We start from the raw sequence: 26,714 nt of genomic DNA, 5'->3' as shown, positions 1-26,714 counted from the left end.
ACCGCAGTCATTTGTATTTCTTTGATTTATATTAAAACCCTGTTTCCAAAAAAAATTGGGACAGTGTGTATAATATTGTTAAACACTGAAACAAAAGGAGTGCAATCAAATTTTGGAACTGAGAAATTGTATTCTTTTTTTTTTTTAAATCCTCATTGTGAATCTTATTTTAGCAATAAATAAATTAAAAAGTTGGGATACAACAATAAACAGCTGAAAAAGATGCATGATATCACTAAAGAAACTTAAAGAAAATGGAGATATGGTTCAAAACTGAAAGAATTTTATCAGAAAAAGATTTTATCATCTGCAGTACTTAATGTTATTCAAAGATTTGAAGCATCCCGAGAACACAAGGGAAAGCATTGAAACTCGCAACTCTCCACAAAACTCTGTTCACAAGGGTCAAAACTGTGATTGAATGGACGTGATCTTCAGTCCCTCTGGTGACAATGGATTACACAACACTGCTTTAATAGCAGGCGTGATTATGTAATGAAAGTCACTGCAAGGGCTCAGAAGCATTTCTGAAAACAGTTGTCAGTGAACTGAACCTACAAATGCTAGTTATAGCCCAACCATGTTTAAAACCCCCCAATAAAACAAACATTTAAGATGGCCTTAATATGGAGTTTAGATAAAAACTGTCCTCGATCTATCGAGTGAAAATTAGAAACTATTTTTGGAGCTGAGGAAGCAGAGTCCTCTAGGCTAAAGAGGAGAGCAACCATCTGGCTTGTTTCAGCACAAAATTATAAAGCCAGCATCTGTTAGGGTTTGGGGGGGTACAATAGGGAACGTGGAAACCAATGATTTTCCACATTACAAAGCCTCAGCTCTAACATGGAACAATATTTACAAATTTGAAGCAGCCAATGCTGCCAACTAGACACAGTGTTTTCTAGATGTTCCTTTTCAGTTTCAGTTTTAGAGTCGGGTGCACTTCAGTGAAAGCATGTTATGAAAAAAGAAAAGTTTTATAGACAATCGAAGGAGATCCTGAACTGATGCAAAATTATTTATGTTATCAGTTCCCAAACTCAAACTGTTAACATTGTTACTTGTGATAAACATTTCTGCTAAACTCTATCAAAGCTTTGACAGTCATGACATCCAAAAGTATGGTGGCTCTGAGAGGTCAAACACACTACAACTTAAGAAATTACCATTAAATAGAAAAACGATGAAAAAGCATATAAAAGCAATGGAAATTTAAAAAAAAACACACATACAAGCTGCAAAAGTGCACAAACCTCACAAAATACACAGAAGTGTGAAGGTGACAAGCCAATGGCTAGCAAGCAAAGCACACATTTCGCTATGGCAGGTGTGTCAAACATAAGGCTTGGGGCCCAGAATTGGCCCAGCAAAGACTCCAGTTCGGCCCGCTGGACAACTTTTAAGAATATGAAGAAGTTTGTAGATTTAGAACTTTTTATTTTACAGCTTTTCCTATTGATAAGGCCATCCCCATTGCCCTTCACAATACACCAAAGCAATTACCTAACAGACAAACAATGACAATAAGGTCAGAGGTCAAGTTTTCTGAAAATCTTGTGAATCCGATAACTCGAGAACAATGTGATACAGGATTTTGAAATGGATACCACACGTGTATCTGCTAGTACGCTGAGGTGTAGAACTGACGGCCACCAGTATTTTTCTACTTCCACTGTGCTTTATTAAATTTCCATTGTGTTTTGTGTGCTTTTGCATTGTTTTTCTATTTGCTGGTGTTTTCTTAAGTTGAAGGGTTCTCTAAAAATTATGTTTAAAAAAAAATCTCAGTTTCAACATTTCATATGTTTTGTAAAGTAAACCAATTAAATAGAATAGGGTCTTTTTTCCTGACATTTTAAAAAGCTTCCCACATTTTTTAGGAAATGGGGTTGAATTTGAAAAAAAAAAAAAAAAAGAGTCAGCCTTAATTTTATTGAAACGAGCAGCACTCAGTCAGAGGTGGTTATTGAGGTGCCTGATACTAAAATCCTTGTATTCATGATGGTAAGTTCAGTAATGAATTTTAGTTATTATCCTCACATTTCTTATACTCAGATAAGTTGTTAGACTTTACCGTTACGTGTAATCTGATTTAGCTCGAATGTATCTCTTTGATTCATTCATTTGTCTCATCTTTTTAGATGAGAAAGTGATGTCAGATGATGAGTTCACCTGTGACCTCTTCCGTTTCCTGCAGTTGCTTTGTGAAGGTCACAATAATGGTGGGAATTACTCATGTGTCAAATGAGAGTAACAATAAATTGAGACACTCATGAAGCACATATCTTCTTATTCAAAATGATGTCTATTTTAATGCAGATTTTCAGAACTACTTGCGGACTCAAACAGGCAGCACAACTACCATCAATGTCATCATCTGTACAGTGGACTACCTTCTCCGTCTCCAGGTACACTGGCTGCAGTTAGTGCACCATATACAGATTGAAAATAAAGGTTTTAAGGCTATGGTGGGACTTGTGATATTGCGAAGCCACACATATCATAAAATGAGTTTCTCTTTTAAACATTATTGCATTTTAAACTGTGCAATAATTTTACTTCTAAAGTGTGTTTGCAGTATGGTATCAAAATTTCTCTAATGACCCCTTACCGGTATTTTTCATTCAAGGAGTCTATAAGTGACTTCTACTGGTATTACTCTGGGAAGGATGTCATCGATGAACCAGGCAAAAAAAATTTCTCCAAAGCTATGACAGTGGCAAAACAGATTTTCAACAGTCTAACTGAATATATCCAGGTAACACTGGAGCAGATCAGACCTTTATACAGATTGGATGCTTTTGCTGTTTTGCCTATAACACATAGTCTCTTATTTCAGGGTCCATGCAATGGCAACCAACAGTCCCTAGCCCACAGCAGGCTGTGGGATGCTATTGTTGGCTTTCTTCATGTCTTTGCCCACATGATGATGAAGCTGGCACAGGTATATACATATAATTCAATCAATCGAATTAATTCCAAATTAAATGTATTTATTTCTCTGTAGAGGTGAAGACAATGTTGCCTCTGTTCTGTAACATCATCAGTTGACCTCCTGACCTCTCATGCTGCATTTTATTTTCAGTGACCATGAAAGAAAGTCAGTGGTAAACATAAAAGGTGTGATGCCCATTACATGTGAATTATACTTCTGCATCACATCTATGCTGTAACTTATGCCATAAAATGCAACCGCATTTTAACCCTACGCCACAACTTTCTGCCTAACCTGACGTGCGCCTTTCAAGAAATGTAGCTACACGTCTGCTGGATGCATACTACAACGAGTTAAATGGCGTGGAAGGTTGCAGTGTAGGGATAAATATGAGTTCCTGGTTACTACCTAAGTTAGGACATAGATTTTCTGCATAAATCCAAATCAAGCTTCAGCTTTACAAAAAAAAAAGCTTTTGCTTTACACTGATTCTGTTTGTATAGTATGTTAAACTTTGGTACTCAGTGTAGACGTGGTATCAAGAAAATCTTTTTGAAGTACCTCCCCTGGTTTTATACCTTACAACGGTTCTTTCCTTTATTGCACATGAAAAAGCTCTGTTGTTATAAACCTGACAGTAAACACATAAACTTTTCTGTGAAACAATTGACAGAAGCACCTTACAGTACACCTCAATATTACAGAAAATATTACAATTTCTAATTTCTTAAAAATTGATTTTATTTCATTATGTATTTGATTGGTCATTTTGGTCATATTTTGACATGTTGCCTAAGTATTAGTGTAAAAGATTAAATTATAATTTTGTGAGTTTCATGTGACTGCTTACATTTCAGGGTTATGGTATTATTTATGCAGGCTCTCCGTGACAATGGTTTCCCTTTCTGGGAGATCATTGTTATTTGACTACCTGCACTTTTTCCTGTTGTGAATTGCCTGGTGTAAAAAATAGAGTTCATCAGCATTAAATATAATACACATTAAGAGATTTAATAATAAGACTTGCCCAGTTGATTCTATACGATTTACTATTTTAATTTAAAACTATACCATATAGTTATACTTTAAAATGAACTTAAAGGTCAGTTACTTATTTATGAATTAAGTACTAAAAAGTTGGACTACTGTTCAAAACATGGGAAAAAGGGAACTGTAAATCAAATACTATGATTTAAAAAATTTATTTATAATATGATTTATTGAATTTATATGTTGTCCGACAAAGGAAAAGAAATGCTTTACAGAGAGAGTTCCTTAAGTCTTTCAGACTTTAATAAGTTAGAGAAACGTTCAACAGTCAGTGAAATAGTTGGTGTGTAAATAGTGTGTTAAATTTGGTGATTTCATCATCAACAGAAAATAACGGCATTAAAAGTTTTAGAGAATCCAAAGACATCTCTGTACACTAGAGACAAAGCTGAAAACCAGTCGTGTGGTGAAGATCTTTGGGTCCTTAAGCAGCTCTGCATTTAAAAATGTATCGGGTTATGTCATGTATTAGTGCTTCAGTGCTTAGGAGCAATGGAGTACAGGCAGGCCTCTGGTCCAAACCTGTGTGGTTTATGAAGGAGGCTGAAAACTGTTGAGTATCAAAAATCTCACACCAAACAAAAATTCTTATCTATACTTGACCACATAAATAGCAAACTATTGTTTATTGCCAGAGGTATGTTTAGCACCAGGAGTTTTAAATGAAATTTTATATAATAATGAGCATGATTTTTTTTCTGTGTTGCTTTGAATTATTATAACTATACACAGTGTTAAAGCGTTTTCTGATTGGATGATTTTTAAAATCCACAAAGCTATTTGTGATGCTAGTGCTATAAACAAAAGGTCAAAATATTTACATATGTAGACATTTCCATTCTGTTTAGTGCATTAATCCTCTGCAGATAACTGAGGCTAATAACATTTATCATTGATAGCTTTTGCATGCATAATCTTTTTAAACATGTGGCCAGATTAAGAGATGATCCATGCTTGATCTGTAAGTTCCCAGCTCAGCATATTTTAACAGATATTACGCACCTAAAACAAATTACCTTACCATGTGCTTTTGCTCTTCAGCTGATAGTCTCACAGTCAGCTTCTCTGTTTTACATTTATCATTGTGTTTCAAAGTCTACATCAAACGTGTGCATTGTTTTGCTGTCAAATGAAAGAAAGCACACACGCAAAATGTAAAAAAACATATGTGAGTGTATTTTGTTTAACACCTGAATAATTTATTATTATTGAAATTGTCTTCCACATGGTCAATGCAGGGTAAAGTATGTATCTACTTTTTTATTTATTAATGCAGTATTGTGTTTACTAGTTTTTCATTTATTCAGTGTTGGTTTCTCTTATCAGGCTGTTTTATATCCACCTGCTTTAAACAGAACTCAGTAAGAGTCAGTATTTACTCAATGCTGATTACAGTGTATTTCCAAACAAAACTGACATACTAGCACGTTGAGTCATTTAAGGAAATAGAAAAACAGTTTGATATATATATCAGATTTTATTTTATTTTTTTCAGTACACTATACAGTGAACTAAACCTTTCTGTAGCACATTAGGCCTCATGAACAGCAAACGGTATATTTTCAGACACTGCAATAGTCTTTTTGTTTTTAGTTTTTACCCTATAAAGCGATTTTCAGAATTATGTTAGCACCATGAGTTTTAAAGTAACGGCCTTATAATTAAAAAATAAACATAGTTTATACTTAGGCAGTTTGTGACAAAGAAGCAGGTGACTACAAAACTTCCTGAGGGAGGGCCTGACTTTTAACCTCAACTGTTGGAGTATACACTATAAAATGAAATTATTTTGTCTTTGTATATACACTTTAATGTGACATCTACTTCGTGTGCACACATTTAACAGAAATTACAATTTTTTAACTTTTTTTTTCTTTTTTCATTTACAGTGTGTTGAGCTGTGGCTTGTGTGTTGCTTCGATTTAAAATAACTATATATCTATGAATTTTTTTGTAGTTTTTCCTCTGTGCACCACCATAGTGCAGTTTACATCAAACTGGCTTTCAGCTTTAATTCACTGGGTTTTACAACAATTTGGATTTACCTCTTGACGAATTACACAGTCCCGACTTTGTCTCAAAATGTACTGGATAATTACCTGACAAGCAGTTTTATGGCCAGGTGAGGTTTGGTCCTTCCCTATTCCATGACAAATGTAGGAGATATGATATCTGAAGTTGATTCAAAGTGATTTGAATCAAAGTAAAATCATCATTAGGGTAAAAAAAGTAAACATATCAGAGAAATAACATAATCCTTTAGGACAAATCCAAATCAAATCTGGTACAAACCTACAAAGAAGGAATGCAGTGGCGAGCTCAGCAACACCAAAAGGCCTGAGAGACCACAAAAGACAACTGATGTGAATGATGATAGCATTTCCTTATTGATGAAGAAAAACAACTTTACAACATCTAACCCAATCAAGAACACTCACAGTCAGTGCATTACTCCTAAGCTCTGCAATCAAGAGATGCCTTATTGAATGTAAATACAGAGAGTTTACAAGTGTTACCACTAGTTACACTCAAGAACAGTGCAACAGAGTCATTGTCTGTAAATTATTTTAATCCAGGTATCATAATCAATCGTTAAATGTTAAATTATATTCCTTAGTTCTATTACTTTTGAGTATCTGAGAAGCTGTGTATAAAAATGGTAATTCTCTGGGGTGGTACACAGAGGCAAAACTACAAAAATGGTATCTTTGTCCAGTAAATTATGGACCTAACTCTACATTTACACACAAGCTTCTGCTTTAACTTCTAATGCTCACTGTCATAGAAATGTAATATTCACAAAGGGGTACATGAGATTTAAGCACTGTTTTATCACAAAAATGGGGAAAATTTTTTCACATTATGGCATCTTTAAAAACCATTGTTACGTTTTGATAAATTCTCTCAGCATGACGATTTGGTTCATTAACATCCTCCTTTGTTATGAATGTGATTGTATACAACACACAGTATTTTGAATGTCCACTTCTTATCATAACAAGGTTTTGGGTTCCTGACACTTACAGTATAACTTGTGCTTTCAACTTTACCAAAGACTGTGTCTTTATGTAAACCTCTAATGTTTCAAGACAGTATTGTTGTCATTACTGTAAGGTCTTGTTCTTCTTTCATGGTCACAGGACTCCAGCCAGATTGGTCTGCTGAAGGAGCTTCTTGACCTACAGAAAGATATGGTTGTTATGTTGCTGTCTTTATTGGAGGGTAAAATAACTTTCTCATCACTTTTATGTCAGTTTTCATCTTTTTATCCTTTTCCAGTTTCAGGTTTTTTTAAATTCTGCTTTGTATTTATTCAGGAAATGTGGTAAATGGTACAATCGCTCGCCAGATGGTCGACATGTTGGTAGAGTCCTCCAGCAATGTGGAGATGATACTCAAGTTCTTTGACATGTTCCTCAAACTGAAAGATATCGTGGCTTCAGATGCTTTCCGTGATTATGTGACAGACCCTCGAGGGTTGATCTCAAAGAAGGACTTCCAGAAGGCGATGGACAGTCAAAAGCAGTACTCCCCCTCTGAGATTCAGTTTCTTTTGTCCTGCTCAGAAGCAGATGAAAATGACATGATCAATTATGAAGAGTTTGCCAGTCGCTTCCAGGAACCCGCCAAAGACATTGGCTTCAACATTGCCGTGCTGCTCACCAATCTGTCTGAGCACGTCCCTCATGACACCAGGCTACAGAACTTCCTGGGACAAGCAGAGAGTGTGCTGAACTACTTCCGTCCGTTCTTGGGGCGAATTGAAATAATGGGAGCCAGTAGAAAGATTGAACGCATCTACTTTGAAATCAGTGAGGTTAACCGCAGACAGTGGGAGATGCCTCAAGTAAGAGAGTCCAAACGGCAGTTCATCTTTGATGTCGTCAATGAGGGTGGCGAATCAGAGAAGATGGAGATGTTTGTCAACTTCTGTGAAGACACCATCTTTGAGATGAATATAGCCTCACAAATTTCAGAGCAGGAGGAAGAGGAAAAGGGGGAAGAAGAAGATGAAGGGGAAGAAGGAGGAGGTGAGGGTGGAGGAGGTGGGGAAGGAAATGGAGGAGGAGATGAGGATAATAATGGAAGGGAAGGTCCACATGAATCAACCTCTGCCTTTGTAGATTTTATAAACAGCATGTTAAGCTTCCTCGGCATTTTCACCTTCCGCAACCTTCGCAGACAGTATCGTAGAGTGAGAAAGATGACCTTCAAGGAGATTGTAGTGGCCTTGTCCACTTTTTTCTGGACCATACTGATGAGTATACTACACTTCATTTACAATGTATGCAAAGGTATCTTTATGATCATCTGGCAAACATTGTTTGGAGGTGGCTTGGTAGAGGGAGCCAAAAATATCACAGTCACTGAGATTTTAGCCAGCATGCCAGATCCCACCCACGATGATGTGCATGGCGATGGACCAGGGGAGCCAAGGACAGGGGAGGAACAGGACACTGGAGGTGTAACAGATACTGGTGAGACTGGGAGTGGAGAGGAAGAAGAGGAGGATACCCAAGAAAAAGAGGGTGGGAGGATACCAGGAATGGATGCTCCAGGTGGACTTGGAGATATGGGTGTGGAGGCACCAGTTGAACCTCCAACTCCTGAAGGAACTCCCATAACAAAGAGAAAAATGGTAAGGAGTAGCTTGGTCTTCTCTATCAGTCGTTTGTGATTATACATCTACCAAAAATGTGGATAGAAAACATCAGGTCTTGTGCAGTAGATTCTTTTTTCTACAGGCACCAGAAGAGACTGATGCTAGTCAGAAACCACCAGAACCTCCTCCTGTAGAAGAACCTCCTACGGAGCCTGAAAAGGCTGAGTAAGACTCTTTAGTTGGTGTTGTGTCTATACTAATGTGCTTCAAGCATTTCCCTCTCCCTTCCATGGCTCTAAATCAGGTTATACCTTTTAGCCAGGACAATCCAGGAGGATTACAAAAAACAACTTTGAACAGTTTGAGGTTAATGATTATCTGAATGCACATTTTTATTAAAAGGGTTGGTTTTCATTGCATTGAAGCAACTTCCCGAGCTAAGAAAAAGATCATGGAAGTTTTAGTGCACCATGATTTTTAAATTGATGGAATGAATTGATATGACATTAACTCAAGACTGTTTATTTTTTAGTGCTGAAACTGGAGAGAAAACAGAGAAAGAATGTGAGAGCAAAGAAGAAGTAGAACCAGAAAAACCAAAGAAATCAGCAGCCAAAAAAGAAAAGAAGCTGAAAAAGGATGGAGGTTTTCAAATCTGGACTGAGCTGGAAACCCAAAGGAATAAATTTATGGTAGTATTTGTGTCAAAAGTGATTTTGTTGTGCAATTTTAATGTCAGTATCAAGTGATTGATCAGTTGAAGAATATTTATCTGTCTTTTATAGAACTATCTTTCCAGAAACTTCTACAACCTGCGTTTTTTGGCTCTGTTCCTCGCATTTGCCCTGAACTTCATTCTTCTTTTCTATAAGGTAAAAAGAAATATCTTTAATTTAATCTATCCCTTTTTGCCTGGAAACTGGGATGAGTCTGTTTAATGTGGCTACTGTCTGTTCTTTGATCATTTTACCCTGTCAACTCTTAGGTGTCGGACAGCCCGCCTGAGGGTGAAGAGATGGAAGGCTCTGGACTATCTGAGGGAAGTGGGCTGTTTGAAGGGTCTGCGTTGTTTGAAGGCTCAGGCGAAGAGCTTGAAGGATCTGGAATTAATGGTGGAGGAGATGAAGATGAGGAAGATGTTCCAATTTATTACTATTTAGAGGAGAGCACTGGATACATGCAGCCTACTTTGTCCTTTCTTGCGATCCTTCACACAGTCATTTCATTCATCTGTATCATTGGCTACAACTGCCTGAAGGTAGGCTGGACACACGTCGGTAGGCTGACGTCTTTTTTGAAGCCCAGGTTGCTCTGATAGTTGCCTTCCTCTCATCTGTATTTTTGGTTCAGGTGTTTCTCATCTTCCTCCTAACAGGAAGGTCAGGACAGCATTGGGTAGCCAATCCATAACATTATCAGAAAACCCTGGTACTTCTGGTACTATGGATAGGTGTTAGGTGTTGGAAATCAGTGTCTTCATAAAGCTTGTTAGCAGATGGAAACATGAATTACTCCAAAAATTTCTAGATGCCTAAATTGACTTTGGACTAGATGAAACACAGTGGACCAACCACCAAAAACACCAGCAAATATCATGGTACCCCAAATCATCATAGATGGCAGAAGCTACACTGGACTTCACACAATACTGGTTTCTGTGCCTCTGCATTCTTCCTACAGACTTTGGGATCCAATTTCCAAATGAAATACAACATTTATTTTCAGCTGAGACAATTCAAACAGTTTACAGTTTTTTCTGAATGCTTAAACCCTAACTGTGATTCCTGTAGCACAATCTCTAAAACTATTCAGACTTATAGCAAAACCACTCACTGAGTTTGCAAAACTAAAAGCACAAAAACTGCTTTGCACTCAGTTTGCAATTTTGTAACACACACTTTGCAAAACTGTAGGCACAATTCACTGCACAACACTCAATTACCAAATTTCCAACACACTCCTAGCAAAAGTATACACATGTATGGCTATCATTAACACTAATTTGCCAACTGTCTGGCACACTTTCACATGTGAAAACTTTTTTAGATAATTTGTTCACTTTGCAATCAGCCTAAGCACTATGATACAGGTAAGCTGTGTGTGCGGAGTACAATGGAGGGAGCAGAAAGAGTGAGAAGTAGAGGAGGCCGAGGAAGAGGACGTGGAGGTGAAGAAGTAGGATGAAGAGGACGACAAGGACAAGGAGGAGCAAGAGGAAGACGAGGAGGGGGGAGAGGAAGATGAGGAGGGGGGAGAGGAAGATGAGGAGGGTGGAGAGGAAGGGTAGGAAGAGTAAGAAATAGAATTGCTGATGACATCAGAGCTACAATAGTGGACCATGTAATCAACCGTGGAATGACCCTGAGGGTAGCTGGCCAACGGGTCCAGCCTAACTCGAGCCGCTACACTGTAGCAAGTACCATAAGGACATCTTGAAATGAGAATCGGTTAGTACAGTCACTTCGCACAAAGATTTGTAGCACTGCCATATGCCAATGAGAAACACACCAATACCATTGATGTAAAAATACTGAAATTGTTACTTTACAGAATTGCTAGATGACCAGATGCTGGGGGCAGAGGAAGCATGTTCACTGCAGACCAAGTAACCCATATAGTCATTATGGCGATTGCAAATAATCCTATACTTGGAAATAAACACTTGTGTTTGTTTTGATGTGTTTGAATAAACACCAGTACTTGAAGTTTGGATCCCTCTATGCTTATGGATCTATGACAGAAGTATGAGCTCAAACTGACATAGCCTACCTTGTGCACAGAGAAAGCAAAAGCCAGATGTGTTTTGTATTCATACCATCAGTGTGCAGTTGGCGCATTGTGTGCTTAGTAGATGATGGCTTGTGTGTACTGTTTGATACGGAAACACCATTTTTACGAAGGTGTGAAGAGTTACAGTTTTTTCTGATTGCTTAAGCACATTTTTTGTAACTATTGGCTAATTTTGCAAAACTCTTCACACAAATAAGAAAACCTGTCACCCAATAATCAAAACATTGTAGTTCTCTTGCAAAAGCAAACACAGCTAGATTAACTCTTCACACCTTCGTAAAAATGGTGTTTCCGTATCAAACAGTACACACAAGCCATCATTTTATGTTTATTCAAACACATCAAAACAAACACAAGTGTTTATTTCCAAGTATAGGATTATTTGCAATCGCCATAATGACTATATGGGTTACTTGGTCTGCAGTGAACATGCTTCCTCTGCCCCAGCATCTGGTCATCTAGCAATTCTGTAAAGTAACAATTTCAGTATTTTTACATCAATGGTATTGGTGTGTTTCTCATTGGCATATGGCAGTGCTACAAATCTTTGTGCGAAGTGACTGTACTAACCGATTCTCATTTCAAGATGTCCTTATGGTACTTGCTACAGTGTAGCGGCTCGAGTTAGGCTGGACCCGTTGGCCAGCTACCCTCAGGGTCATTCCACGGTTGATTACATGGTCCACTATTGTAGCTCTGATGTCATCAGCAATTCTATTTCTTACTCTTCCTACCCTTCCTCTCCACCCTCCTCATCTTCCTCTCCCCCCTCCTCATCTTCCTCTCCCCCCTCCTCGTCTTCCTCTTGCTCCTCCTTGTCCTTGTCGTCCTCTTCATCCTACTTCTTCACCTCCACGTCCTCTTCCTCGGCCTCCTCTACTTCTCACTCTTTCTGCTCCCTCCATTGTACTCCGCACACACAGCTTACCTGTATTATAGTGCTTAGGCTGATTGCAAAGTGAACAAATTATCTAAAAAAGTTTTCACATGTGAAAGTGTGCCAGACAGTTGGCAAATTAGTGTTAATGATAGCCATACATGTGTATACTTTTGCTAGGAGTGTGTTGGAAATTTGGTAATTGAGTGTTGTGCAGTGAATTGTGCCTACAGTTTTGCAAAGTGTGTGTTACAAAATTGCAAACTGAGTGCAAAGCAGTTTTTGTGCTTTTAGTTTTGCAAACTCAGTGAGTGGTTTTGCTATAAGTCTGAATAGTTTTAGAGATTGTGCTACAGGAATCACAGTTAGGGTTTAAGCATTCAGAAAAAACTGTAATCTAGCTGTGTTTGCTTTTGCAAGAGAACTACAATGTTTTGATTATTGGGTGACAGGTTTTCTTATTTGTGTGAAGAGTTTTGCAAAATTAGCCAATAGTTACAAAAAATGTGCTTAAGCAATCAGAAAAAACTGTAAACATTTCTGACGATGTCTCTAGTTCATGAGTGGCTTGATATTAGGAAGGCGACAGTTATAGCTCATTACCAAGCCATCTGTGTGTGGTTGCTCTCGATGCATTGACAGCAGCCTCAGTTCATTATGAAGTTCTCCCAAGTTTTTGAGTGGACTTTTATTTAGAGCTCTCTCAAGGCTTCAGTGATTGCAGTTGCTTGTGCATTTCTTCCTAGCACATTATCAATAATAGGCTTTGATACAGTGCACTGCAAAATATCAGCCTTCTCAGCACTGACCTTATGCAGCTTAGCTTTCCTGTGGAGGGTGTTGATGTTTGTTATCTGCAGAACTGTCAGTAGTCTTCTCCATGGTTGTTGTTGCATTTACTTAGCTAGTCTAGGAGGAGGCAGTAGTTTGAATAGTATTTAATTAAACATTATAATATGCAAAATTACATATAAGAATTTGAAATACTGGATCTCATGGTCTAAGGTCCATAATAATCAACACTAATGCTAAGCTAGCCAAGAACCCAGAGTGATGATAAAGCTGTGTTTGCTGACCCCAGCCCAGTAACTAGACCCTGAACTTCAACAGGTAACAAACAGATGAGTAGTCAGGCTGATGCCTCCATTACTACCTGTTCATGTTCTTACAGCAGAAATACTGTGGCGATGGCTTTAAAGTCTCTTGATGCTGGTTTTCAATGTTGCTTTGTGCTGTCAGCTTTGTGTTCATACCTAAATAATGAGATCATGTATGTGTCCTGTTAAAATCTCCCAATTCTTTTAATCTTTGGGCTGAAGGAAGGACAATACTCGGTGTATAAATGCTCAATCAACAATCATTTATTTCCATACAATTCAACACTTAAGAGCATAAGAACGTCCGGACGGGAGAGATGCTTGCAAAGGGTCACAGCATGTCTCAAACTGGTGGAGGGTTACTCAAGCTCTTATAGCCTTTAGTGGCCCCCACCTAGTTGTAAAAGCCTAAACATTCACATTCTTTCTCTGTTACGGCACCTAAGTAATGACCTCGGCTCCCTGTCTTTCTGCTCTCTGTAAAGGTGGGGGTATGGAATGTGGTCTGTTTCTTCTATTATCGGCACAAGGTCCTCTGCACACAACATTCTCTTCATGATTCAGCAGTATGAAATGTCAAGAAACAGTGTAACACATTCACAGCAGATCAAGGGTACAGGGTAATGCGCACCTGTCTAACAAATCCAAAAAAGGTCACATTCTTTTAACTCAAAAATATAATGGAAACTAAGCTACATACACAGCACCCAATCTAGACTAAAGGATATTATATGACCTACAGCAGTTAACATAATTCAACTACTTTAACTACAGATATAAGATAACATATGATAACAGAATAATCTCACAGTCCTCATTAGGATTGGGATTTGTGTTGGTGTATGGGGCTGCATGTTGTTAGGTCTGCTGTTAAGTAGTAATTATGATCCAGCACATTTCAGGTCAGAGAAAGCAAAGTAATATAAAGAGTAGTATAATAAATAATTTTAACTTGGGAGTAATTAATTATACTGCTTAGCAATTGTGGTGACTCTCAAAGCAAAGTCAGAGAGAATCGAATGAGAATCAGAAAGTCGATAATGGAAAAAAAATGGAATGGAATTGCTAAATTTTTATCAATTCCCATCTCTATTTCTTCATAAATATTGACAGATTTTGATAAATTGTATTGAATCATCCGCATACCTCAGTGAAACAGCACTTGCTATTGTATCTGCCAGATTCCCCTGGTTATTTTTAAAAGAGAGAAAGAACTTGCGAGAAAGCTGGAATTTGATGGCCTCTACATCACTGAGCAACCTGAGGATGATGACATCAAGGGCCAGTGGGACAGATTAGTCCTGAATACACCGTACGTAGATACAGAAAACAGCTTTTAATAGTGAGAAGCAGGCTCACAAGAAAATTCTGAAAAGCTTTTTTCTTTATGTAATTGACAAATGATCCTATTTTCCTGCAGCTCTTTCCCAAACAACTACTGGGATAAATTTGTCAAGCGAAAGGTGAGTTAAGATTGACTCAAGTGGTCTTAACTTTGAGCTCAGTACAGCATGTTCACATGTAATGGCATGTCCATGTCCAGGTTCTGGATAAATACGGAGACATTTATGGAAGAGAAAGAATTGCTGAGCTCCTGGGGGTTGATTTAGCTTCCCTGGATGTGAGTCAACAACATGAGAAGAAACAGGAAGAACCAGATAACTCTGTGTTTGCATGGTACCGTATACAGTCAGATGCACATTTGGCATGATTTCTGAAAACTAAAACAAGCACATTAAAGAGAATGTTGTCTCTTTTAGGGTGACTTCTATTGACATCAAGTACCAGATCTGGAAATTTGGTGTGGTGTTCACAGATGGTGTAAGCAAACCTATATACTATATCATACTATACTATTTCTGCACTACATTGTACTAAATTATACTTACACATCTCTTTGTAGACTTTTCTTTATCTCTGTTGGTACTTGGTGATGTCTTTGCTTGGGCATTACAACAACTTCTTCTTCGCCTGTCACTTGCTGGATATTGCGATGGGTGTCAAGACTCTTCGCACTATCCTGTCCTCAGTCACACACAATGGCAAACAGGCAAGAGCAGGAAATACTCACTTGCACTAATGTTGTTTAAGCTTCACTTTGCTCACTCTTCTTTCTTCTTCTCCCTGCTAGCTCATGATGACAGTGGGCTTGCTGGCTGTGGTGGTGTATCTTTACACCGTAGTTGCCTTCAATTTCTTCCGCAAGTTTTACAACAAGAGTGAAGATGAAGACGAACCAGATATGAAATGTGACGATATGATGACTGTACGTGATTGTGGATGATAAACAAACTTTGTACTTCCTCTCTCAACTTTGCCACTCCCCACATTTTTTTTTTTACTTTACAGTGTTATCTGTTCCACATGTATGTGGGTGTCCGAGCAGGCGGAGGCATTGGAGATGAGATTGAAGACCCAGCTGGAGATGAATACGAGCTTTATCGAGTGGTCTTTGATATTACTTTCTTTTTCTTCGTCATTGTTATCCTGCTGGCCATCATTCAGGGTATAGAAAATCCTCTCCTGGGAGACAAATCCTTCATTACTCATCAAATGTTATAATTGTATAATTGGTTTGAACTAAAAGTAAAGAAATACAATGGGACAGTGTGAGGAACATCTGGATTACTGTTGGCACAGAAAAGTGATTTTAGGACACGTTCAGATTTTATATACATGTGTGATGATTGTGTTATTGTGTACTGCAGGTCTGATCATTGACGCCTTTGGAGAACTCAGAGACCAACAAGAGCAAGTCAAGGAAGACATGGAGGTACAGTCGTGTTCAGTGTTTATATTTTTCACACATTTATCATGCCACATTGACCACTGTTTTTTTGTGCAGACGAAATGCTTCATATGTGGCATTGGAAGTGACTACTTTGATACAACGCCGCATGGCTTTGAGACTCACACTTTTGATGAACACAACCTGGCCAATTACATGTGAGTGCCCCTCTTCTGTCTTACCTTACCAGTTAGGTCCATATATACTTGGACACTGACAAAAGTTTTTTTTTTTTTACCTATTTCCTAAAACATATTTGAGTTATATTATGGGTGTGGGCATAATGTGTAGACTATCTGCTTTCACTTGAGAGTATCAACATTTAAATTGAGTGAAGGGTTTAGGAGTTTCATCTGTTTAGCATGTACTACTCTCTTTTTAAAGGGAGGGTGTCAAAAAAGTAATTGGACAATTGACTCAAAGGCAGAGGTGGGCAATTCTTTCGTTATATCAATATCAATCAAGCAGATAAAAGGGCTGGAGTTGATTTGTGGTGTGGTGTTTGCATTAGGAAGATTTTGCTTTGAACAGACAATATGTGGTCAAAGGAGCTCTCCATTCACGTGAAACAAGCCATTCTTCAGCTGCAAAAACAGAAAAACCCATCTGAGAAATGACTACAATATTAGGAGTGACAAAATCTACAGTTTGGTACTCCTGAGACAGAAAGAAAGAAAGAAATCACTGGTGAAGTCAGCAATGCAAAAAACCTGGACGTCCAAGTAAGACAACTGTTGTGGATTATTGCAGAATCATTTCAATGTTAAAAAGAAACTCTTTCACTCCTTCCCAGGACATAGGCGTATCAATATCCAAGTCTACCATAAAGAGAAGACTGCATCAAAGCAAATAAAGAAAGTTCACTGCAAGGTGCAAGCCACTCATAAGCCTTAAGACGGCTAGATTTGACTTTGCTAAAAATATCTAAAAAAGGAAGCACAGCTCTGGAAAAACATTATTTGGACAAATGAAACCTTTACCAGAATGATGACAAGAAAAAAGTATAGAGAAGTTGTGGAACAGCTCATGATCCAAAGCATATCACATCATCTAAAACACGGCTAAGGCAGTGTGGGCATGCATGGCTCCCAGTGGCCCTGGGATGATGTGACACAGGACAGGACAGAAGCAGCCGAATGAATTCGGAGGTGTTCAGAGACATACTGTTTATGTAAATCCAGCTAAATGCAGTCAAATTGATAGGGCAGCGTTTCATAATACAGATGGACAATGACCCAAAACATATAGGCAATGCAACCAACCAGTTTATTAAAGCAAAGAAGTAAAATATACTTGAATTACCAAGTCAGTCGCCTGATCTTAACCCAGTTGAGCATGCATTTCACTTGTTGAAGACTAAACTTTGGACAGAAAGGTCCACAAACAAACAGCAACTGAAAGCTGCTGCAGTAAAGGCCTGACAGAGCATTAAAAAGGAGGAAACCCAGCATCTGATGATATCTATGAGTTCAAGACTTCAGGCTGTCATTGCCAGTAAAGGGTTTCCAACCAAGTATTAGAAATTAACATTTTATTCTCAGTTATTTAATTTGTCCAATTACTTTTGAGGCCCTGAAATGAAGGGATTGTGCTAAAAATGCTTTGGTTTCTCACATTTTTATGCAATCTTTTTGTTCAACCCACTGAATTAAACCTGAAAGTCTGCACTTCAACTACATCTGAGTTGTTTCATTTAAAAGTCATTGTGATATTGTACAGAAGCAAAATTAGGAAAAAAGTTGTCTCTGTCCAAATATTTATGGGCTTAACTGTAGTATATCTCTACATGGATGCACAAATAAGAAAATATTCACAGGATCTTTTTTTTTCAGGTTCTTTTTAATGTACCTCATCAACAAAGATGACACCGAGCACACTGGGCCGGTCAGTCTGAAGGTTTTTATTACAGTTTTTCTTTAGTTAGTGTGCTCCATTCAAGGCCTCACATTACCTCTTGTGTTCTTATATCGTGTCTTTTCAGGAGTCATATGTGTGGAAGATGTACCAGGAGCGCTGTTGGGACTTCTTCCCAGCTGGAGACTGTTTCAGAAAACAGTTTGAGGATCAGCTCTCTTAAAATATTTCCTTCAAATATTTTACAAATGAGGTTGTCATGTCATATCACAGCAAACTGGAATTGTCTAGAAAAATCAAGAAAATCCTGTTTGTGAACTATTAAGATGACTATTAATAAAAACTTTAATAATTTCTATGGATAATTAGGAATAAGAAGGGATAAGAATTTGCCCTAGAAGGGAAATTCATGCCAGTCTTTTTGTAAAGTTTAGTCATTTAGCTACTTATTTGTAAAGCATTGCCTCTGACACAAATTTAGAGAATTTATGGATTTTGCTCATTAGTTTTCTAATGTCACTCACAGTTAACCTGTTTCAAAGAAAGCAGCTTACCAGTTAATGTGCAGTAACTCAAGCAGACTACCACACATATCACACATGCATATTAATTGTACTTACATACTATTCAGTCTCAATTATATGCTTTGGTGGTTGTGGCATCATTGGAACTTTAGCATATTTATTTGTTAGAACAGCTGATTTTTTCCAGTTTTAATTTCTTCACATACTACAGTATTTATGTTGAATTTTATTTAATGTTTTTTCCTAAATTAATTTAAAAGTCTGGGATAGTGAAAACATTAGAGTACATTACATTAGGGTAAGCTTGACTGTAATATCACTATTAGTTGATCTTGGACTTGGCATTAAACAGTATGTGTAATAAAGATGAGTTTGATCAGCAGTGGCTCGAGTAGCCTTTGTTATTGTATTTAACACAATTAATAAACACACACAAAAATGCAGCAAGCGAAAGCTGCAATTCAAAAAGAATGAAAAAGACGGAAAAATTAAAACCAGGTTAATGTTCACTTCAACCATTTTTAAGCTTTTAAAGTTTTTTATCAAGCACTTCACATTCATTAGACAGTAATCCTCTTTAGCCTGAAATGATAAATGCATTTATTCGCTGTCACTGAATCCCCAAGTGTGCATCCCACCAGTTAACCTTTACTCTAACTATTTTTCAATGGATGCATTTTACTAGATTATATAATAAAAGTCGATTAAAGGATAACATTTAGATTATTTGTTGGCAACTTTGCAAAGTCATTGCAAGTTAGTTTGCATTTCAGCTACTAAAACCAGCTATTTAAAACCCTGGTAGGTTCCAATAAACCTACAATTTTTTTAAATGTGGACTTACTTTTTTTAAGTAAATGTAAGTGCAAAAAACCTATTGTCTGATTAGACACGGGTTGATAAATATTCACAGTTTAAGATGACAATGCACTAAATTGTCCCCAAAACCCCCCAAAATGTTATTATTTTTATTTTCATGACAGCAACAAAACCTCTGGTTGATTAATTATATTGTTGGCTTACTATTCATGGTGTGTATTTAATAAAAGAAATGGATGTCTGGTGATGGTTTGATGATTTAAAATGACTTTCAGTTGTAATATCCATTTGGTGTATGTAAAAGCAAATGGGTATTAAAAACAAACATTCAAAAACAGTCGAATCATCCTGATTTACACAGTATCTCTGCACGCACTACAGCACTCTTTCTCTCATCACAACCCATTTTCATACCATGCTGCTGAACTTTGACTCTGTGGAGCATCCCAGCTGACTGGGGATTAAAGCTGAGCATTAAAAACTCACATTGAGCCTCATGTGCTTTTTGGCCATTCTGTGTGCAAACATTTCTCTCTCAGCCCACTGGAGTCACACATCGACTGTAAACATGAACATCTCGGGGATACATCAGGGCATGCTCAGGATGTATGGTGAGTCGGATCTTTACTTCAGGTGTGGATCTTTCTAGCGGTTGGTATGTGTTGCTTTTTGTAGGGCTTACGGTAATTTTCCAGTTTGTTGTGTACTTTCTGTCATGCTATTGCAAATGCAGATTTTGTTTATATATATTCATGTATAATTTCCATCATTATCTCATGGCATGGAGATGGTGTTAAAAAAGGATGATAAATAGGACAAGTTAGCAATGCTCTTGAGTACAATTTTAATAAGAGAAACCTATCAGTTTTCTCATCTTTGTATCCATTAGCAACCATATTATGAGTTTTTCTTCAAATAAGTACAGACGAATCTATATATACATTGTTTCACTCAAGATCCAAAGCTGTGACAAATGCTGATAGAAACATGACCTAAAGCTGTAGTTTGAAAAAAATGCTAAAAAGATGCTTAGACAGTTGGTATTTTAATACCCATATGTTGTTTACCATTTGCATATAGAACAAGTAAACACAAAGTGTGCGTGCGATTACACTATATGATGTGCACACGGTGGTCAACAGGATCTGATTCATGCTTGATCCCCCAACCATCTGACTGCCTTTAATCTGCTGGGATGATGGAATGACACAGTGTTCATTCTTTAATCCACGTGTACAATGTTCCCTCTGCTATCTTGATCACTCTCAGTATCCTCTGGGGGTTTTGTGATTCTGATTGGAATTGTTTATCACATTGTCATTTTGTCAACAAGCATTTTCTACACAATGACTGTTGACTTTTTCTCTGCATTTCTGGTTCAGGTGGATTTATTTTCAAACAGTGGAAGAAAAGATTTCTCCTTATAACTGCTGAAGGCAGTCTCCTAGTGTGCCATGATGCATCATCCCCTCTCAGCCAGCTGGTACTCTTGCAAAACAGTTGTGAGGCGATTGTGGAAGGCAAGGAGATCTTGGACCTACCTAAATTACCCTCTGGCAGGGGCAGAGATTGCTGCTTTGCTCTGATCCTGCCCCAGAATAAGTATCTGCTGCTGCTGGCGGAAACCTCTGCAGAGTGCAGGTGTTGTGGGGCTTTCTCTGCTAACTCTTGGGCCTTGTTTTAGATTAATGCTGCACACATTTAAGTTTAATATAACAAAGTTTGAGTGGTTTGGGGAATATGCCTTTTTGACTATTTTGAAACATATATGTCAGGTGAAAGACACATTAGCTACACATTCCAAAATTTCCAGGTATTCCATTGTTGTACATGAATTTGCATAAAGGTAATAACAATCGCTTTTTTCACTTTCAGCCAGTGGGTGAACGTGCTGAAAAAAGTGAAAAAGGTAAGTTAATAACATATTTATATTATTTATAATTATGTGTAATAATTATTTACAATAATGTTTACTATGTTCACCATCTATGTTTACCATCATTATTAATAATTGTAATTTGTTATCAAGCAAAATAGATGAACTTGATCACATTAATGAAAGAAAAATGATGTGATGCCCCATGTCAAAGAACATGGGGCATCACACCATGCTTTGTATGGCAGATTGGTCAGAGTAGCCATGGTGACCCCATCTACTTTGGTGCATACCACCTATCAAACCTTCTTGCAGACTATTTACACTCCTGGATGCTGCAGGATTTCCTTAGCCACACTGAAAAAAATGATGAGAAACTTGAAAAAGAGTTCAATGTGCTGACTTGTCCTTAAAATCCCCCAAATCGGGATTCCTGAAGTCAAGTATGTATCTGCAAGTGCTGAAAAAACTAGAGCTTAGAGATACGTACTGAAAGCGCCTGCTAGGGCACCTGTGCAGGCAGTCCATGTCACAACGGTCAAAGCTTTTAAAATTAAAAGGGAGACCTACACAATAGACATGTAGTTTAAATGTTTCTGCCTGGTGTATGTCATTGCTATTCATTAAATGTATGTATCAAAGAGATGTTTCACATAAAACAATGAATGTAGTGTAGACCTTGTAGTGGTGTTAGAAAGAAGGCTGTGAATCACCAGAGTCAGTGGGGCGAAAAAGAAAAAGTGTGAATATATTTTCAGAGAAATCACTATTAGCATGCAAAATCATATTTTCTGTACACACACAGACTATACACTACACTATGGACTCTTTGGAAATTAGATTGATTGATTTACATAAAGAATGTGCTCTGCGCTTTCAGATAATCTTTTAATCCTTAGATTTTTTTTAGTGTTTTAATCAGTCGATTAATTCATTTCTTTGAATTCCTGGCAGACATTGTGTTGGGAACATTATTTTTCTTTAACAGCATCTCCATTTTCTTTTCCACAGAGTCTCTCATCACCTCTCGGTCCTTGCAAGCGACATCAGATGCCACAACCACGTATTACTCTCCGAGATCTTGTGCCTGAACAAATCCTGGATAAAGATCCACCAACTCCACCTGTCAGCGACACAGAGTCATCCTCCCCTGGGCCAATGACTGGCGCTTCCCCGAAGGAGAAAGGTGAGCACTGGTGTTTCTTCTATTTTCATGTAAAAAATATTGCATAGATAGTTTATTAAAACATGTTTTTCAAACTGTTCATTTCAACAGGCAGGAATTCTTCCCGTACTAAGTATCATAAAGGAGGTGCATATTCAGCAGGCTGTTTGCGTCACGGCACTATCAATAATGCCCAAGCAATGAAGGCAGTTTATCTGCTGATGGGAGGGGCTGCTGCTTCCTCTGCCATGGGTTATTTAGGCACATGCTCATCTTCTAATCTGGAAGCCAAAGCCCCGGATCTGCCACTCTGCACAGATTTCTCCAGCATGGGACCAGCAGGAGGGTACCACACTGGCACTCCTGCACTCGACTCCGCCCACTTTAACAGCTTTGACTTTGAAGTGGCAGACTCTGATTTTGACGCTTTTGATTGTGGTGGATTTACTTTCTAATAATCTGCTTGTTGGAGACTGTGGATACGGATATATTTAATGGTACTGAACAAGTTGTTCCCACATATTTTGTCAAAATGACAAAACCATGTGAGGATATTTTATTAAGGGATAAATAAAATAATCCTGAATGTCAGTCAGTAAACCTGCAATAATAGCATTGTTGCTCATGGGTGTAGTGGCAGTGAGTGAGAATTCAACACTGACACAAATGTGATGTGCATTTAGGCAATAATACTGAGGTTCATCATTTTATTGTTGTGTTATTTTGTCACTATCATTTATCATAAAAAACATCAATTACAGCAACTTTAATAACACATGTGACTCCATCCTGTGGAAGAATATTATTTGCTGTTTTGGTTTAAATGTTCCTCTGTGTTTAATGGAGGCTCTGGATATTATGGGCACTAATTGAAGACTGATAGCATGATACACTTAAGTACCATTTGTGCGTAGTGTTGAAAGAGTCTTAAAAATTATGTAATAACCCAGATTGGATTAAAATCCATCTGTAATAGATACATTGACCAAGGACAAACTACTAGAGCTCCTCTTAATCTTTTTTCAGGTACTGTGTTCCTTTCGAACATTCAGCTGTTAATTGTCCTTGGATTTATGTTACATTCAAAGTAATTCTGTCTGAGTTCATTTCCTTTAAATGAATAAAAGCTTTGTGTGGAAATGTGTTCTACTTGTTCTCTTTGTGCAGTTAGTTACTAACCACCTAAACTGAATTTCTTGCAAATACTTTTAATAAAGAATATCCATTTTGCATTCAACTGAAACCAACAAACTCAATAAAAGCCAAATTAAATTGAAATTAAAACAAAAAAAGGAGCAGGGAATGAAAAAAGACAATAAACCTCCCACTGACTGGCAGTTTGGTAATACCTGAACTAAAGCTATGTCAGAGGACACCTGATGGTGTGACACATCAGGCAGGAGTGAGGTCCCTGCTCACAACGTGCTTCTTATAAGTTATAACTAGAATAATTTAACCATTCTACGTATGCAATACATAAAGTATATACAGTTTCTTCAGTAATTTGTGTTGAAAGCTAAATAACACATATTAATTCTTTTTTGTTAATACTGTTAATACTTTTTATCATTACATAGTTACTAAAGTAACACAGGCACTAAAAGTACATTTTTGTCCATTATTTTCTTTTTTAGTTTAAAACGCTTTTAATAAGAAGCATTAGTTAACAAAACTAGACTTCTTCCTATATATAGTGTAGCTTTGCAGTGATGTGACTATTTTTGAGGTAGCTTGCAAAGCTATGCTTCTTGAGAAAAATAGCTTTAACGCTGTTTGGTAACTACTGTAATGCATGGGTCACATCATCACTCTTTGAATTTTCTCTTGTTCTCTTATTTAAATTAAATACAACAGACTGTTTTTTTTTTTCACTGTAGCTGCTCACCAATCAAGTCACTTATGAAGTGAAATCAAATTCCTTCTATTTGTGTAAATGCATGCAGTCTTAATCACCTTCCTGGCACAGCAGCAGCTTAAGACAGTCATAAAAGCCTGTGTGTGACTTCACTGATACCCTTATAGGCCCATATAGAGCCAAGGTTCAAGAGAGTTTGTAATTAACACTGTTCTTAATATTCTCTCTTTGTTCATGCACTAAGTTGGGTTTTTTTAAAGTAAAAAAAAAGTAACTAAACATTATCAGTACCTCTGTCCTACTTGCAGTGGAGTGAAATCTGTGAGTATTCTCCACACAAGGTCAGTCAGGTTTTCAGCATGTGCTTGGAGTCTGACAAACTTTCCACTTGTCTCTGCTCCTGTTTGTGATATGAGCCCAGGCCACAGCCAGGGTGAGAAGAGTGTCCAGTTTAAGAACAATATCATGCCTCTGTTTTTTTAAGGGTTATTTTTTCTTGGTGGAAATTACTCTATGTGCTTACAGTATAAAAGTATGAAAGTGAGTGTTAAGTCTTAAAGTAGTGTTAAGTCTGAGACCATGGTTCACTGTTGGAAAACGGTGGACTGCTTCCTCTGGGTTGTGAGTGAGTTGCTGCCTTCTAAGAGGCCTTTGGACAGGTCGACCAGTGAGTCACTGAAAACTGTCACAGAAAGGATGCTGAGCAGGAGGCAAGGCTATTGATTTAGCAGTCAATCTACCTTCCAAACGTCCACTTTACTAATTAGGTCTGGAGGGATTCTTTAAACACTTTACCTGGCTTTGGTGGTTGGACCCAGCCTCACAAATAGTCCATGGATCTGGCACATCCACAGCTCAGGATAGAGCTGCTTTTCCTTTGCTCAGAAAGAGTTTGACGAGATGGCTCAGGCGTCTGATTAGAATACCATCTGGGAGACTTTCTTTTGGAGGTTTTCCAGGCATGACCAGCTGGAGCTGTAGATTGCTTGAGGGATTACTATGTGCTCAAGTTATGGAGCAACTGGAAAATCCTCCCCAGCAATGTTTCCAGCAAACTGAAATCTATTGCTGGGGAGAAACGAGAGACCCCTGGTGTGCCCACCTAGTCTCCTGCAACTGTGAGCGGACCTGGGAAGACTGGAAGAAGATAAAAAAAAACGAATAAACAAACTATTAACTAATCTAGTCCCTCAAATATTTCAAAATAAAGGTACTTTCATTGTGAACCAATAAAAACTATTATTTACAGTTGCTGGTAGCAACCACAATCTTTTTTTCTTTCTTTTTTAACAAAGTTAAAAAGTCACAGAAGAATCAAGATTCAGGTCTTTAAATTTTCTAAGCCAGCCATACAGTCATAAGTCAGCCAGGTTAGCTAGAAAATTAGCCTGCATTTAAAGACATCTAAGGTTTAGCTTACTAATTTAGCAGCACACGTGACCATGGTTTCTTGACGTCTACAAACAGAAATATCTTCAGAGAGAGGTTTGGGCACTTATAAACAGTATCAGTATCACAGCAGTCTGTGTAACTTAGTACACAACAAAATAGACACTATAAATAACAATAAAATGTCTAAAACCACCACCAAAAACAAACATAGCAAAGAAAGCAAAGTTGGTTGCTAAAATCTCTAAAACAAGACAGAAAACGTGAAAATGATATCAATAAAATCATTTTCATGACAGAAAAAATAAAGGAATCATTTTGATGATCACCACTGCAAAACCAGTTAGAGGCCAGAAGGCCAGAAGGCTTTTTTCTTTTAAAAAAAAAGAAATTGTTGGAGCCTGAAAGCTAACAAGATGTGCAACTGTCTCTCCCCCCAGGCTGTTATACTAAGGACTCATTTAGCCCTTTTGACAAACTCTAGAAAAGAGTGAACGTGCACACACACACATACACACTCATTCATGAATGCTGAATGCTGTGTACATTTGTAAGTAAATATTGCCTTTTTAAGGTGTGTAATGTGTAAAGTGACAAAGAAGAGACGTCTTGTTTAATCTTAGGATTGTACTGCATGTGCGAATTTACATTGTGTAATCACATATGTATAATACCAGTAATATAAAGGTAATATAATATGAAGTAATATAATAACATAATATAAATGACATATACTGGCTGAACAAGCATTGGCAGAGGTCTTTTTCATTCACATCCTTTTTTCTGAACATACAATAACAAAATTATTTTATTATTTTAGAGGCTTGGCATTCAAGTAGTGCTTAACAAATTTATTAGACCGCCTGTCACAAAAACAAGAAAACAAATCTTTTACAAATCTGTCAAAAACTTGTTTAAAACTAAAAAGTTAATTTGAAACATCTTAATTGAAATTGCAGCAACAAAAAATAAATATATATTTTTAGCAATTACCAGTGCTGTGGTGGTCTTTTAAATTTGTTTAGCACTGTAAAGTATGACAGGAGTCTATCTTAAAAGAAATGTGTCAATAGTCATATGCAGCTTTGCTGA

General features: G+C 37.5%; 2 protein-coding genes across 2 annotated transcripts in view; both read left to right on the top strand.

Moving 5' to 3' along the window:
- Positions 1-19,580, top strand: part of LOC147320542 (ryanodine receptor 1-like) — a 56,058-nt gene extending 36,478 nt beyond the window's left edge. Inside the window, exons 86-106 of the mRNA XM_086308626.1 lie at positions 2,142-2,222; positions 2,320-2,408; positions 2,630-2,758; positions 2,840-2,944; positions 7,126-7,207; positions 7,303-8,624; positions 8,731-8,813; positions 9,121-9,280; positions 9,374-9,460; positions 9,574-9,846; positions 14,534-14,664; positions 14,773-14,815; positions 14,896-15,029; positions 15,113-15,173; positions 15,256-15,402; positions 15,484-15,618; positions 15,702-15,858; positions 16,061-16,125; positions 16,198-16,298; positions 17,973-18,024; positions 18,122-19,580. Of these exons, the coding sequence (XP_086164752.1) occupies positions 2,142-2,222; positions 2,320-2,408; positions 2,630-2,758; positions 2,840-2,944; positions 7,126-7,207; positions 7,303-8,624; positions 8,731-8,813; positions 9,121-9,280; positions 9,374-9,460; positions 9,574-9,846; positions 14,534-14,664; positions 14,773-14,815; positions 14,896-15,029; positions 15,113-15,173; positions 15,256-15,402; positions 15,484-15,618; positions 15,702-15,858; positions 16,061-16,125; positions 16,198-16,298; positions 17,973-18,024; positions 18,122-18,217 (3,533 nt within the window). The 3' untranslated portion in view covers positions 18,218-19,580. The remainder of the gene's footprint in view (positions 1-2,141; positions 2,223-2,319; positions 2,409-2,629; positions 2,759-2,839; positions 2,945-7,125; positions 7,208-7,302; positions 8,625-8,730; positions 8,814-9,120; positions 9,281-9,373; positions 9,461-9,573; positions 9,847-14,533; positions 14,665-14,772; positions 14,816-14,895; positions 15,030-15,112; positions 15,174-15,255; positions 15,403-15,483; positions 15,619-15,701; positions 15,859-16,060; positions 16,126-16,197; positions 16,299-17,972; positions 18,025-18,121) is intronic.
- A 131-nt stretch (positions 19,581-19,711) lies between these two features.
- LOC147320541 (uncharacterized) lies at positions 19,712-23,518 on the top strand. The gene is made up of 5 exons (XM_086308625.1): positions 19,712-19,948; positions 20,720-20,978; positions 21,213-21,246; positions 22,225-22,399; positions 22,490-23,518. The coding sequence occupies exons 1-5, from the start codon at positions 19,834-19,836 to the stop codon at positions 22,831-22,833; spliced, it is 927 nt and encodes a 308-aa protein (XP_086164751.1). The 5' UTR covers positions 19,712-19,833; the 3' UTR covers positions 22,834-23,518.
- Positions 23,519-26,714: the final 3,196 nt, after the last annotated feature.

The sequence above is a fragment of the Aulonocara sp. 'chitande type north' Nkhata Bay genome, linkage group LG10, assembly GCF_057382095.1.
Source record: "Aulonocara sp. 'chitande type north' Nkhata Bay isolate Kocher_YH1m ecotype deep benthic linkage group LG10, A_spYH_male_GT1.1, whole genome shotgun sequence".
Taxonomy (NCBI): domain Eukaryota; kingdom Metazoa; phylum Chordata; class Actinopteri; order Cichliformes; family Cichlidae; genus Aulonocara; species Aulonocara sp. 'chitande type north' Nkhata Bay.
This window is presented reverse-complemented; position numbering and strand designations above follow the sequence as displayed.

Bases quoted from the DNA above. Each gene is read 5' to 3' on its own strand.
- LOC147320541 (XM_086308625.1), top strand. From the start codon at position 19,834: ATGTGCTTTTTGGCCATTCTGTGTGCAAACATTTCTCTCTCAGCCCAC. The intron at 19,949-20,719 runs GTGAGTCGGATC...TTTCTGGTTCAG, and splicing joins GGGCATGCTCAGGATGTATG to GTGGATTTATTTTCAAACAG. The intron at 20,979-21,212 runs GTGTTGTGGGGC...TTTCACTTTCAG, and splicing joins GAAACCTCTGCAGAGTGCAG to CCAGTGGGTGAACGTGCTGA.